At 40.7% G+C, this 14902-nt stretch overlaps 1 protein-coding gene across 8 annotated transcripts in view; it reads right to left on the bottom strand.

The window, feature by feature from the left end:
- The window catches only part of TNIK (TRAF2 and NCK interacting kinase), a 1728926-nt gene that overhangs the window by 279165 nt on the left and 1434859 nt on the right, over positions 1-14902 (bottom strand). For all 8 annotated transcript variants that reach the window (XM_044070048.1, XM_044070049.1, XM_044070051.1 and 5 more), the window contains one exon: positions 3697-3876. In XM_044070048.1, coding sequence (XP_043925983.1) covers positions 3697-3876 — 180 coding nt within the window. The remainder of the gene's footprint in view (positions 1-3696; positions 3877-14902) is intronic.

Here is a 14902-nt window from a genome sequence, read left to right as displayed (position 1 = left end):
AAGCTGCTAATGAACTCAATATGCAGCTGGTGTCATTAAAAATATGTGCAATGAGAAACTGCTGAACAGTATGCCAGTCCTTGCAGAAACAGTACAACAATAACTCACTTTGAAACTCTCCAAATTAAGTCATTAGATGACAACATATGCCTCAGTTATGGACTGACATATTGTCATGTGTGAAAATGAAACAGTGGAATGCTACAATAATATCTAGCCTGCAAACCCATGGATATAAGCAACTGTAGGACTTCCTTTGAGTTTAAGTTTATGCCTACATGATATGTCTGACTTTACAGAACTTTAACTTAGTTCTGAAACAGATAAGAAATTTTAAGTTAAATAAAAGATGTCAGCCTGAATGGAAGCACCACTTTCTGGTATGCAATAACGGAAAAGAGGAAATATAACACATACTTTCGGATTGTATATTTTTTACCACCTGATGGAAGAACATACCACTTGCAATGCATACTGAAAAAAAATGTTGTCACTGCATATAAAGATCCTACTTAGCTTGCTACCACAGTGACCCTCAGCAGGACAAGCAATTTAGAAAATGGATGGATGGATGGATGGAGAGATAGATAGATAGATAGATAGATAGATAGATAGATAGATAGATAGATAGATAGATAGATAGATGGATGGATGGCTAAGTGGGTACATGTAAAGAACTACTTTTTAGGAGCTAGACTTGAGTGTACTAATTATAGCTTCTCCATGTTAGGTTCTAAACTGTGTGAATCTTTTCCCAACTCTGTAAAAGATTCCACTAACTACTGTAATTTCAGATCTTATTTTAAATCCTATCTGTGCAAGCAAGGTGAGTGCAAATGTGACTGTTACGGGCATATCACTAAATAATCCAAACCTTAGCATAGGTGATGGGTTTTTTGCTGTAGCTAACTAACCATAACCATGTTCTATGATCTCCAATTCATCTGTAATAGTTTATTTTGAATCTCAGTCTTTTACTTTCATTGTACAATTATATTGTCACGTGGATAAACAGTTACTGTGTGACTTTTTCTGTTTTCTGCCCTTAATGCTAACACTAACAGCTGATATATGTGCTTACAGATGGTAAGTTCTTTAATGCAAACCTGCAATTGTGTGCATTCTTGTTCAAGTTCTGTAAATGCTATCAAGTAAATGTCACTTGGCAGAGCCAAATTCAAGTTCCCACTTCAAGTCCTGCATAATGTGGCTTGTTCCAATAGGTTGTAGCAATGCAGTGAGTTAATACCACTATTTTCCCTCTCAGGATGAGTAAACTGGCTTCAGACACTCTCACCCATCTTCCCTGATTGGCATCCCCTGCACAGAGGTTGCTAGTTGATCTCAAGTCACATGGATCACAGCCTAGCTTTATTTTTCTACAAAGCACTGGATGGACTCTTGAATTTGCAGCATAATTTTTATGTAATACTTTAAGGGATTTTTCTGTTTATGTTGTAGCATGCTATACTGTGTGTGGTGACAGGAGGTACTGCCAGCCATGCCAGGAGGAGTAAGGCAGTGGATGCGTAACATATGCCACCACAGCTAGTTGGAATATTGTAAAGGATTATATGTCATTTGTATATCAAACTGATTTGTACAGATGCTTGTGTTGAAAAATGCATTTGTACAGCTGCTTGTGTTAAAATGCATCAACAGTGTGCCCTTCTGGAATGAAAAGAAATGTACATGCATTACTGTAACTGAATTAAATGTATATGTTTCAACAGAGGATACTGGAAGTGCAGAGGTTAATCACAATCCAGCTGCCGCAAACTTTGTAAAATAGCTGAAATTAAATTAGGTCATACACTTTATCTCACAGTTTTGAATGAAGCCAGAGACTCATTGTTGGTAAGAAGCCCATCTTAGTAGCTCTGCAAGAGGAGCAGAAGTGTTAAAATGGTTTTATGATTTCCAGGAGCAGCAGCAGGGCTGAGCAATGTTCTTGTGTGTGTGTATTACTGACATGAAGGTGCTAAAATCCTGGCACCTTCTAGTGTTGGTGATAGTGTGGGAACCAGAAGTCAGATGATCAGATGCATATGATATCATTCTGTACAGAAATAATGTTTTAATATTAGAGGAGACTGAAGTCTCAGGAGCAGTCTGTTCTTGGGGCCTGACAAAAGAGGAAGACCCTTCACCACTTCATCTTGCCTTGCCCTAGCAAGTGACCAGGGGTAGTAATTCTTTACATCAGTTAGGAAAATATAGTGAGAATAGTTGTGTTATTTTTCTGTAATTGTGTGACTCTTTCTAGCTGACTTATTTTCAATATTTCCTGTGACTTGAAACTGTTGTGTTCACTGTAAATAGACATTTAGTATTTTCATGCTCTTTTATTATTCATTATGAAATATATTTAAACTTTTCACTGTGGCTGGTCCTTCTACAAAAATATTTAAGTTTTGACAGTATTTGTATATATTTATTTGGTGATAACTCTGGCCACTCCTGAAAGACTTGCTGTTTGGTCACATTACCATTTGTATTAAAATTAACTTCACTCAATATAATTGGATACCCTTTTAAGAGCCTTATAGTAACTGACTGGTGGCAGTGAATCTACCTTATAATCTGGGCAAGGTTGACAGAGCAGGTAATCTGTGCCAGCCTTTCCCAGGTGTGTGTGTGTGTGTGTGCGTGTGTGTGTGTGTGTGTGTGTGTGTGTGTGTGTGTGTGTGTGTGTGTGTGTGTGTGTGTGTGTGCGTGCTTGTTTGTGTGTGTGCATGCAAATTAAATCTCAAAGAGTGTGTGTGTGTCAGCTACTTGAAGCAGGGACACTAAGCACTGGTTTCACAGAGAGGGTGCTGGAGGACTTGGCTTGAACACTTTCGGCTAAGGACCTAACCCTACAGCTGTACCAGTATGGAGTCTTATTGGGTACCTGGAGGGAGACAGATAGAGACACCCAGACCCCGGGCTGAGTGTGTGCCCTGTGTGCTCTTAAGGGAAACTGTGCTTGCTGCAAAGAGGTCTGCATCTGGAAATGCTGAGTGTATCCATTTGTATTCCAAGTGAATGCCCCTCTCCAGTGTCAGTGGTGAGGATTTAGGCTCCTTGATTACTGGCCCAGAGTGGACATCAGATTGATTCATGTTTTAAATTCTTCTTGGATTAATCAAACATTTGTTGGCTGATTTGTGCATTTAAAGTGTGTTTTAGGAATAGATTGTGACTTGCTAAAAATGTATTTATTCAACAGTTTTTTTACTTGTTCTTCAATAAGTGACTACTTTTCATTAGTTATCTCTATGAGCTTCATTTTGACCTTCATTGTCTATTCTTTAAGAATGGGAACCTGTTGAGCTACAAGCATTCTTTTTAGGCAGGAAGATATAACTCGTTAATATAAAAAATAAATTATTTTGAACGCTGTCAAGCCTAATAAATCTGTGATATCTGCATAAAATGATTAACATTTTAAAGACTATGAACTATATATTATTTTAAAGGAAAGTCCACATAAGGTAAAGTAAGACTATAAACAACCACACAACAGACAAGCATACTATAAACACACAAAGTTTCACACAATCCACATGCTGAAATACTTCCCCACCTTTTGTGAGATCTAATAGTTTCCTAATATAGCATTAAATCTGATGGTGTGAACATGAAAATATTTACATATTAAATTTATCAACCAATTATCACATCTTCTGAATAAATATATAAAACAGCTGGAACCTGAGTTGGTGCTCCCTGTGGCTCTACTGGTCGATGCATTGGTGGTGTGCGAGCAGACTGCACCACGCTGCTGCTAAATGACTCTGAGCGTGGAGGCAGACTCGAATCAGATATCCGGTTTGGTGCCTTGTGAGGCATTGCTGGTGAACTCTGACGGTTCAGTTTTGCACGCTCCTCTACCTGAAGATCAAAATAACATGGCATTAATATTAATATGATAAAAGGCAGAACACTATATAAGGTGAATACATGCATAGCCTGCAATATTAAAACTTCTAACTTAAAAAAAGTTGTGAAAAATCTGTTAGCTGCCACTACTTATTTTTCTTTCAAGACATTTGTATTACATTGTTTATTGGAATAAATTATCTGTACAAATGTTTTTTTTCATTGTACTAAAGGTTTAAAACTAATGTAACAATTTGCTTTATTTATAGCTAGGTTACTGTTAAGTAAAACTTGTTCTGTTAGCTTAGAGAGTGACTGCAGTATTTGTTTCTCTGTATTGCAGGCTATACAGTATTATGTCTCTGTGTTTCTTTTTTCAGAAAGAGCACATGCAAGTCATTTGGTCTAATCCATTTTCTGTCATAAATATTGACAAAAGTGAGTATGGTGTTTCAAAACTGATGCCCACTTGTGGAAGAAAGCATTCTTGAAACTGCTTCAAATCATTTAAATTCAAGCAAAAAAAAAAAAAAGTCAGTCAGTGGAGCACTCGTATGAATTGGTGCATGCAATGGAAAAGCATTTCATTTTTTATTCAAAGCAATCCAGTGCTGTCTATCCTTTTCATGTATAAATACAGATCCATAGTTGGAAGTGATATACATTAAATTCAACAGCAATGGCTCAGTGTGCAAACTTTCAGCTGAATGGCTGACTGTAAGTGCTTCTAGGCCTCATGAAATGAAATAAAAATGTACTCTCTATAGAACAGATGTTTCTGTAACTGCAAAAGGCAGAAAACGCTTGGCATGTATGGCTAGCACAGTTACTTTTAGTAGGCACACAAGAGAAACTCTGAAGCCATTATCTATGATGTCTAAAACTGCATCAATGTCTCTGTATAGAGAAGGAAGACATAATGTTGTGTAACACTTAATGCTTGGGCTTTGTTTGACAGCTATGTTCTAGTAATTTAAAACAGCTACTTCTGATGTTGAATAAATAAATACAAAAGACAGCTCTATCCATATTTTCAAATGTCAAAACACAGTTATGAGATGTTAACTGCTGTTTTTACATTTTTAATTGTTTGTTTTCAGGACTGAGTTGTACTTAGCAAAATTCATGTTAGTTGAGCACAGCTGCAACAACAGAGTTTTTCAATGTCAATGTGATGATTTGACCTAACACATTTAGGGCAAGCAAGCTGCTATTGCTGATTTTCAGGAAAATTTGGTAAAACAATAGCTAAATAATACATTCTCAGTTTTTTCTTATTATGTTATACAGGACATGCACATGACACTAACTAGTGATACCCAAGTACAAAGGTGACTTAACCAATCCTTTAAGATACCTTAATCCACCCCCATCAGACCAAACTAACTAATGGCCTAATAGTTGGATGGTCTAAATATCACTTCTGATGTTGTTTGCCTATGATGAGAAACTTCCCAAAGACAATTCTTATGAGCAGTGTAATATTTTACTCCATAAAGATAAAAAACAGAACATGCACTGGAGGCAAGTATTTACCCAGTACCAATACTGCGATGTCATCACAGCTGGCATTTTGGTGAATCTCTCCCCTGTTGAATGCCCTATGAGTTCTGATCACAGCACCAACCATCAGAGGTATAGCATCAAAGTTTTGTGCCCTAGGCAACATAACCCATTGGTGCACCCTCTGCTGCCTACTGGAGACTGCATTCACACAATGACAGTCTGCCAAAAGTCAAGCTGTACTTCTAAGGTAGCAACAAGTCATTATGTAGCAATATAATAATGTACTGCTGCCTTTAAAAGAAAAGAGCCGTCTGACAGCTTGTAAAGTAACAACTTGTTCAGTGCACCCTACAAGTTAAGACATGGTGTGGTCGCCATTTTGCCTTTCCTACCATTTTGCCAACATTTTATAGAAGGAGAGCCTCAGCCCTTACGCAAAAACATCTGGCCCTCATGCAGCAACATCCATTGTGAAACATTAAAAATAAAAACTCTATTACTGTTGTATGAGCCCTCAGCTCAATCCTACATGCAAAATGTCATAAAAAATTCACAAGCATTTCATTCTTTTCAGAATCAAACTGTGCAAGCTTTAAATTCTTTTTAAAATGTGCATCAGTTCTGGAATATAGCATGTTAAAACATTTGTACTTTTGCAACATAAGGCCAACTTGCATGTGCTTCTTTACTGAAATCCAAGTCTCCAGTTAATTGCAGCAATCAATATTTACTGTACAATAATAACGATTTCCAGACCAGTAATAGCCTTTCAAAGAATTTGTTAAAATACTGTTTACCAACAGTGCAAAAGTAAGAGTGCAAGTTATGATGCAATTAATGCAATGGTTATTAATATCATTTAAAATCATTGCTCAATTAAAAATGTGAACAATCGCAGAAACAAAGAATATAGTTCCATAAGGTTGGGATGGTCTGTAACTGCACAATTACACTTAGCACTGACGCATGCCTTTATGTTCACTGTTGGTTTATGACACCTAAAATCAACAGTATGTTGTTTTGATTCAAAAGGATAAATATAAGAAAATCTGAAAAGTTACACCAGCAACCTATATGTGATTCTTGGAAATGAAAGGCAAAAATTCAGAAGACCCAGGGAAGACCAAAGCTCAATTTCCAAATTAACTGTTTGAGACAAAAGTGAGACCAGAATGTTTTATTTTAGACTTTTCTCCAAAAGACATAGAATACAAGTATATTAACAACCTTGTTATATAGTCAGAAAAGATGAAAATGCAGCTTGCAGCCAGCCAGATGTATGCTAGTTTAACGTTTGATCATAAAGTGCTTAATTCTTGCCTGAAACAGCCTACTCTTTCTTTAACACAGTCACCTGTTTCAGTTCTGGTAAATGGCAATTAATTTATTACTGTTTTAAATATGTATTCCTTGGGATACCAAACCACTTCTGGGAGGGACAAGTGCGTACTACTATAGCAGGGTAGATTTTCATGACAAAAATAGTAACTTTAAGAGCGAGAACAAAATGATTAAAACACATTTAAAGTGAATAAATCAGTTATGTACTTTTACAGTGATTACTCATATGGCATCCTATGCGCACTGATGGTTGACAACCTTCCCCTTTACATTCCCAGTAATCTCACTAGTTCTTATGCTTAACTCTAGACATCGCTATGCAAAAGATCTTTACCTACTGTGTCCTCTGCTTTCACCCTACTTGCTGGAAGATGATACCAAAACCAAGTCTTAATAAGGGATACTGGGTAGTATACAAACTGAACATTAGTAGCACAACCAAACTTGCTAAGTGACACCATCCGGTTAAATTAGTCAAACTTCTCTTCAAGTCACCAAAGAACTCTTGAGCAACAAAACTGCATTCTACTAGAAATAGCTAAACAAACCATTTCAGTGTCTGCATGCCTTGCTATACAATTATGCACAGACATCCATTAAGACCAGGCATAAATATATATGTTTATAGATTGGGCAAATGGACAATGCAAAAAGAATGGGGGGGGGGGCAGGGGGGCAGCACTGTAAAAGTACAGTTGTGTACACTTACCATAAATGTAGATGTTCGAGTGTATTCACTGTTGCAGTCATCACATTTGGGTTATCTGCCAGCAGCCGGCCTGAATACCAGAGTCTTGGCATTTCTGCGTCGGATGCTGTCGCTTCTTCCATGACATCAGGTCATCAGGGGTAGAAAACATGCAGCCAACGCCATTACATCAGTTTTTCTTGCCCCAGATGTCAGCTGCCCCTAAAATAGGAAGCAATTACATGGTATGTAATATCCCCAGCAAAAAACAAATACCAATGATATAAGATGTGCCAGACAAAAAGGACAGGAAAGAGATCAAGAGAAGTCAGGGGGCTGGAGGGAGGGTAACCAGGACTGCAGCAGTGAATGCACTCCAACATTTACATTTATGGCAAGTGTGCACAAATGTACTATGTTCTTCATGTTTCACTGTTGCAGTCATCGCATTTGGGTTGATTCCCAAAGCTAAGGAAGGGTGGAGGTAGTTATGAAGCATTAGGGCTGGCAATCAGGCCCTGTAAGACTGCTTTGGCAAATCCAGATCTGGATTTAAAAAAAATATAAAGGGAAGTGGTAGTGCTTGGTGAAAGTGTGTACACAGCTCCAGGTTGCAGATTCCAGGATGTCCCTGGTAGGGACTCCCCTGAGAAATGCTGTAGAGGTAGACATAGCCCTAGTGGAATGAGTTCTGATCCCCTGTGGGGTGGGTTTCCCATAGTGCTTGTAGCAGAAAAGGATGGATGCAGAGTGCTATCCATTTAGAAATGGTTTGCTTTGAAATGGCCTTGCCCTCTGCCCCTGCAGCAAAGCTGACTAGCAGCTGGTCAGATTTTCTGAGAGGTTTAGTCCTCTCCAGATAGAACCTAAGCTGCCTGTGCACATCCTTTCCCCTTTATTCTGAGGATTAGGAAAAAAAAAGTTGGCAAATAAATGGACTGGTTTAAAGCCACACTAGACACCACCTTGGGCATAAAGGAAGGATTGGTCCTGAGGGAAACCCCGTCTGCATGGAAGATAATGAAGGGCTCCACTGCCATGAGGGCCTGTAATTCAGACACTCTTCTTGCTGAAGTGATGGCTAGAAGTAAAACTGTTCTCCATGAGAGTAATTTTAACTCTGCTGTGGCTGCAAGTTCAAAGGGCGGAAGTGTGAGCTTTTCTAAAACAAAGTTAAGGTCCCAGGCTGGAGTGGGAGCTCTCCTGGGGGGGGGGGGGGGGGGTCTTACATTTTTGGCTCCTCTCAGGAACTGTTTTACCACAGGATGAGAGAAGAGGAGTGGCTCAGTATTATAATGAGCTGAGATGGCAGAGGCATGGATCTTAATTGAAGAGAAGGATAGGCCTTTGTGGAGCATTTCTGTTAAGTAATCTAGGATACGAGGTAAGCTGGGCATAGTTGTGCCCATTCCCTGTGACTGGCTCCAGGAACAGTATCTTTTCCATTTTTCCGAATAGGATTTTCTAGTACTAGGCCTCCTTGCCTCAAGAATGACATCTAGCACCTGCTTACTGAGGTTTGCTGGTGCTGAATTCAGGGGATTAGCCAGGCTGCAAGGTTCGGGGTCTGTAGCTGAGGGTGCAGAATCTGGCCTGCCTGCTGGGACAGCAGGAAAGGAGGCTAAGGCAGGTGCCATGGTTGTAGCACTGTCATACTGCGCAAAAGAGGGTACCAGTGCTGGCATAGCCAGTCTGGTGCAATCAGGATTGTCCTTGGCTTGTCCTGTTTGATTTTTAGTAGAACCTTCGAGAGGAGTGGCAGTGGGGGAAAGGCATAGACTGAGAGGCTTTCCCAGGTGAAGGACAGGGCATCCACTTTACAAGCTTGGCTGTGGGGAGTTCTGGTGCAATATTTGCTCAATTGATAGTTCTGAGGGGAAGCAAAAAGGTCCACTTCTGGTGCTCCCCCCCTGTTCCTCAAAAGCTTGAATATTCTGGGTTCCAGTTTCCAATCGTGTGGATCCATGAGATTTCTGCTTAAGTTGTCTGCCAGTGAATTTAGTTTGCTTGGCAGGAATTAAGCTTGTAAGTGCACTTGGTTGCACAAGGCTGTGTTCCACAGAGCCATGGCTAGCCTGTAGAGTGGGTAGGAATGGGTTCCCCCTGCTTGTTTATGTACCACATAACTGTGGTGTTGTCTGTCTTTACCAACAGTTGTTCTGGAAGAATTAGGCCCTTGAAGGCTGTCAAAACATTCTGCACAGCTAACATTTCTTTTTGATTGATATGCAGGTGCATTTGCTTTGGGTTCCATTTGCCCTGAATGCACTGCCCTGCCATGTGAGCCCCCCATGCATAGTCTGATGTGTCTGTTGTTATGGTTTGGGTGGCAGGGGGTAGAATGAAAGGGAGCCCCTTGTTGTGGTTGCAGGCCTCTGCCCACCAAAGGAACTCTGTCCTTAGGCAAGGAATGATAGGAATCATTGTTTCCAGGTCCTGAGAATGTTGACACCAGAGACCTTTTAGGTACCATTGAAGTTTCCTCATATGCAGCCTTGCATATGGAATTAGTAGAATGGAAGAGGCCATGAACCCTAGGGCTTGCAGTACTTTTCTTGCAGATAGATGGGCTTTGGTGGCCAGTAGATTGAAATGGTTTGTCAAATAAATTTGTTTCTCTGGAATGAGGCATGCCATCTGGGAAGTTGTGTTCAAGCTTGCTCCTAGGAATACAATCTGTTGGCTGGGTACCAGTTGTGATTTTTTTTCCTTGATGGTGTACCCAGGTGAAGTGAGAAGTCTCTTTACAAATGCGAGGTGCTGAAACAGCACTTCCTGACTGTCCGCCTGAATCAGGCAATCGTCCAAGTATGAGTAAATTTGAATTCCTCTATGCTGCAATATGCAATGGCTGGAGCTAGGCACTTTGTGAATACCCTGGGTGCAGTAGATAAGCCAAAGGGAAGTCTAGAGAACTGATCATGCATAGAGCCTGCTCTGAAGTGTAGGTATTTTCTGCAAGATTCCCATATGGGAATGTGTAGATAAGCTTCTTATAAATCTAGGGTTGCTAGCCAGGAGTCCTTTGCTAGCATAGGAAGCAGCTGTTGGAGAGCTGAATTTTGGAACCACCAAAAAGGTGTTGAGAATAGACAGATCCAGGAAAGGACGCCAAGTGTTTTTCTTTTCTAGGGACCAGAAACAGTCTGGAGCAAAAACTTTGTCCCCTTTGTTTTGCTGGGACAGGTTGAATAGCCTTGATACTGAGAAGAGAAAGTACTTGCTTTTGGACCTCTGCCCATTGATTTGGTGGTAGGTCTGGCCATCTGCTTATGGCTGGGACTGAGTGGAATTGGAATCTGTTTCCCTGGGAAACAATGTTTAAGATCCATTTGTCTTGGGTAATGTATTGCCAATTTTTGGCATGCAGTGCAAGTTTTCCTCCTAAAGATGCAAGTACTTGGGCAAGGCTTGGAAGAGTTAAGGATAAGTCATTGTGAAATTTGACCAAATGATGGAGGCTTACTACTCCCTGTTTTGAACATGGGAGCACTCCATTGCTTAGATCTGTGCATAGCCTGAGACTGAAGTCTTGGTGGTCTGCTGCCCCTGGGTTTGGACTGAGAAGGCCTGGAAGCGACTGGAAAAGACCAGTTTTTTGAAGGCCAATGCCTGAATCTAGGTGGCTGTACTTGTAAGAAATCCTTAACAGTTTGCATAGATTTAGCTTTCTCCTCCATTCTTTTGCTTTATTACCAAATAGACGCTCTTGATTTAATGGTGCATCCAGTAATTTTGCTTTGATGTGATCTGGCAAGTTTTGTTCCTTAAGCCAAGCATGTCTTCTAAGAACAGACCCAGTGACAGCAGCCCTGCAAGATGCTTCTAAAGCATCAAACCCACATTGCAAAGTATGTTTACCAACTTGGTTAGCAGAATGCATTAACTCTTGTAAATCTTTGTGTTCTGCACAATCAGGAATCAACATTTTTTGTTTAATTAGCTCCATAATATTCTGCTGATACTTTAATATATGAAACTGGCAATTTAAAGCCCTAATGGCAAGTGTAGCAGAGGTGTATACCTTTTATCCCCATCTATCTAATGCCCTGGAATCCCTGTCCGAAGGGGTAGGATTTTTGGCAGTTGTAGCCAATGCCTTTAGGTCCCTGGGAAATGGTCTCTGGATCTGCAGTAGGATTCCTAAAAAGGAATTTGTGGGGGTCAGGCACTCTATAGTACCTGTCAGTTTTCCTGGGAGCTGGAGGCAAGGTATCAGGGATAAGGCTGGATTCCAGGAAGACATCATCTACAATTTCCAGAACAGGAGGGATAGCTAGAGGCCAGTGCTGAGGCAAGCTTAAAAATTCTCTGAGTCTCTTTTTGGACTGGGAGTAGTCATGGGTCTCCCAGCGGAAATGTTCTCTAAGGGTGTGCAGGGTTTCACAAAAGGAAAAATCCTCTGGAAGGGAAGCAGAGGGAATGGAATCCTCTGCATCAGAATCCTCATAGGCAGATAAGGGTATATCTTGGATCACAGTAATCAGATTGCTGATCAGAAGAATCAGAAGGAAAATCGGTTCTGGGTCTTTTTGAGGGGGAAGGCTGACTTCCCCTAATTAAAGTAATGAGTTCCTCAGCCTTTCTAATCATTTGTTTTTGTGGCATGTGGGCCTTAGAATGCTCTTTGGTTATCAGTTTCCTAGGCATAGTGTGAACTTTAGGCCTGAGGAATGCGTTATTTTTGGTTTGAAAGGAAGTTGTTGGTTTAATATGAAGATCGGAAGGCCTAAAAACACCCTCAGAAGCCGGTGCCTGCACAGTGGCTCCGGACCCATCCAAGGTAGAGACATCCACAGGTTTCATAGTCGAGGAAGCATCTCGCTGCATACCGGACTCCGAATGGGTCTCAGTAGAGGCCTACGAATCTGTAGAAGTGGGTATCAGGGGCTGCGAAAGCGTCTCACTGAGTACCGGCGGACTGGCAACTAGCTTAACGGTAGTGTTGTCGGCAGCCTTGGACCTATGTGGTCTGTCTCTGTCTTTATCCTTTTGCTTTTTCAAAAGACCAGTAGTCGGATGGCTTACCGAAGACATTTCGGAGTACGAAGATTGAGAGAAAAAGAATTTAACTACAAAAATAGCCTGATGAATAGTTCGGGCATTGAACAAAGCACAAAATTGACAGCGAGGGACGTTGTGGTCTGGGCCTAAACAGGTGACACAGTAAGAATTAAAATCTCTGTGAGGTACTTGTTTTCCACAGGCAAGACAATTATTAATTTTTTCTGACATTGGTTAGAGCAAGAATAAAGGATCCCCAAGGGGGTACTTATCTTTTAGAAGACTTCAGGTCTGAAACTAGAAAAATGAAAATTTCAGGACTCGGCTGACCGGCACTTGCGAACTGCTTCTGCTTTGGGCACCGCATGGCAAGAAAGACTGATGTAATGGCATCGTCTGCATGTTTTATACCCTTGACGACCTAATGTCATGGAAGAAGCAACAGCATCCCATGCAGAAATCCCAAAACTCTGGTATTGTGGCCGGCTGTGGGCTAACTGCAAGCAGATAACCCAAATGTGATGACTGCAACAGTGAAGCACGAAGAACATCAGTGGAATGACAACTAATTGATCAAGAGACTCATTCCCGGACAAATGGTTCCACAAAGCAACATGGGATATAGCCTATGTAGCAGTCACCACCATAAGATGTAATCCATCTTGAGCTTGTTTGTTGCACACAAGAAACATGTGGCATCTGACAGCATGATATTTTATAAAAGGTCACAGAAACATATAACAGTGTTTATATCAGCAATATCCACCATCCCTTGTAACCCTTATCTGAAACATGTGAAGACTACAGCAACAATCATAGTGTGAAACACATGGAATTTAGAAGGGACTTTGAGTATGAGCTCTGTGTGGGAACAAACCAGAGTATTACAGAGTGCAACTCCTTAAAATGAGTATGAGCTCTGTGTGGGAACAAACCAGAGTATTACAGAGTGCAACTCCTTAAAACAGCATCAGGACTCAGTTTCCCATTTATGCTGTGTTATACAAATGAGACTGCTATCACCGATTTCCAAAACTGCATGGCATGTAATATTTGCTCATAGACTCCTGTTGAGTAACAATCAGCTGCTTTAGAAGTGGAAATTGGTTTGTTGCATAACAAGCCAAGTTTTGACATAACAGTAAACATTTTATTCTGGATAGCCATCAGTACACACAGCAAGTCAAATCATCAGATAAACCCAATATAGACTGCCCTGGCTATGACAGACACTGAAGACTGGCAGCAGCTTGATGCAATAGAGAAAGAACAGCAGCCATGCTCTGATCTATATGTAGTCACTAGACTCGTGCCCATTAATGATAATAATGAACATTATGATGCAAATGTGTGAAACAATAACAGCGATCTTAGTGCCTTCAGAGCTTTACAGCACTTGTTCTTCAGTAATAAGTCCATCAGCAGAAGGAACCGACAGAATTCCAGCAAGGCCTTATTTGTGCACGACTGGGATTTCTACATTATAAAAATAAGGTAAGTGCAACAGGTACAGACACCTCCTTTTAGGAATACCCAGGACATCTGTGGGCTTAACTGATTTGTTCATAGTCATGCCAAATTCAAGTGGAGACAGAGAATCAAACTCAGAACTACAGGAAGGAGTGTATGAGCAGCTATCAACCTTAGTCCTTTATGCTAGAATGCCAAACATCCCTGATATAAGACATGGGTAGATAATCTGAGGCTTCTGGGGTTATAGATAAATAGATATGGAGAATGTGTCATGACTAACACTGAAAGGGCAGAAGGTAAACTCATCATCATCATCGTCCCCCTTTTTTCCCATTTTATACAAGGGGTCGGAATGTTTTATTGACTGTCACCATCTCTCGATTCAATGCCACACTCCTGCCGTCAACATTCATGCCTGATTGTCACAGATCTTCTTTCACACAATCCATCCACCTCTTTGTTGGATGTCCTTGGTTCCTCTTACCTTCTTCTTGTCTGTCCCAAATCTTCTTCACCAGATTGTCTTCTGCTTTTCTGTGCATGTGTCCAAACCACTGTAATCTGTTCACTTTTATCTTTTCTGCAATTGGAGCTACTTCAGCTTCTGCTCTTATGTCCTCATTTCTTCATCTGTCCCACAGAGTGCATCCTACAACCCTTCTCAGGCACTTCATTTCCATCACCTCTAGCTTCTTCATCTGCTCTGCCTTTACTGCCCAGATTTCTATAACATACAGTAGTACTGGTCACACCATTGTCTTGTAGACCTTACTTTTCAGCTTCTTTGGCATTCTTCTATCACAGACACTTTATGCCAGCTGGCTGCAGCCCCTCTGATTCTAGCTTTGACCTCTTCATTCAGACTTCTCTTCTCCTCAACCACCCCTGCTAGATACTTGAAGTTATTTACCGCTCCATTACCATCTTCACTTCTGTCTCAGTTCTCAGCTTCTTCTGATTTCCCCAGTTTGCTGCCATTATCCTGTCTTACCTGTGCTTAGTTTCATTCCGGGTGCCTACAGTTTT

This window comes from Protopterus annectens, chromosome 4.part1, assembly GCF_019279795.1.
Source record: "Protopterus annectens isolate FY-2018-M chromosome 4.part1, PAN1.0, whole genome shotgun sequence".
In the NCBI taxonomy this organism is placed as follows: domain Eukaryota; kingdom Metazoa; phylum Chordata; order Ceratodontiformes; family Protopteridae; genus Protopterus; species Protopterus annectens.
This window is presented reverse-complemented; position numbering and strand designations above follow the sequence as displayed.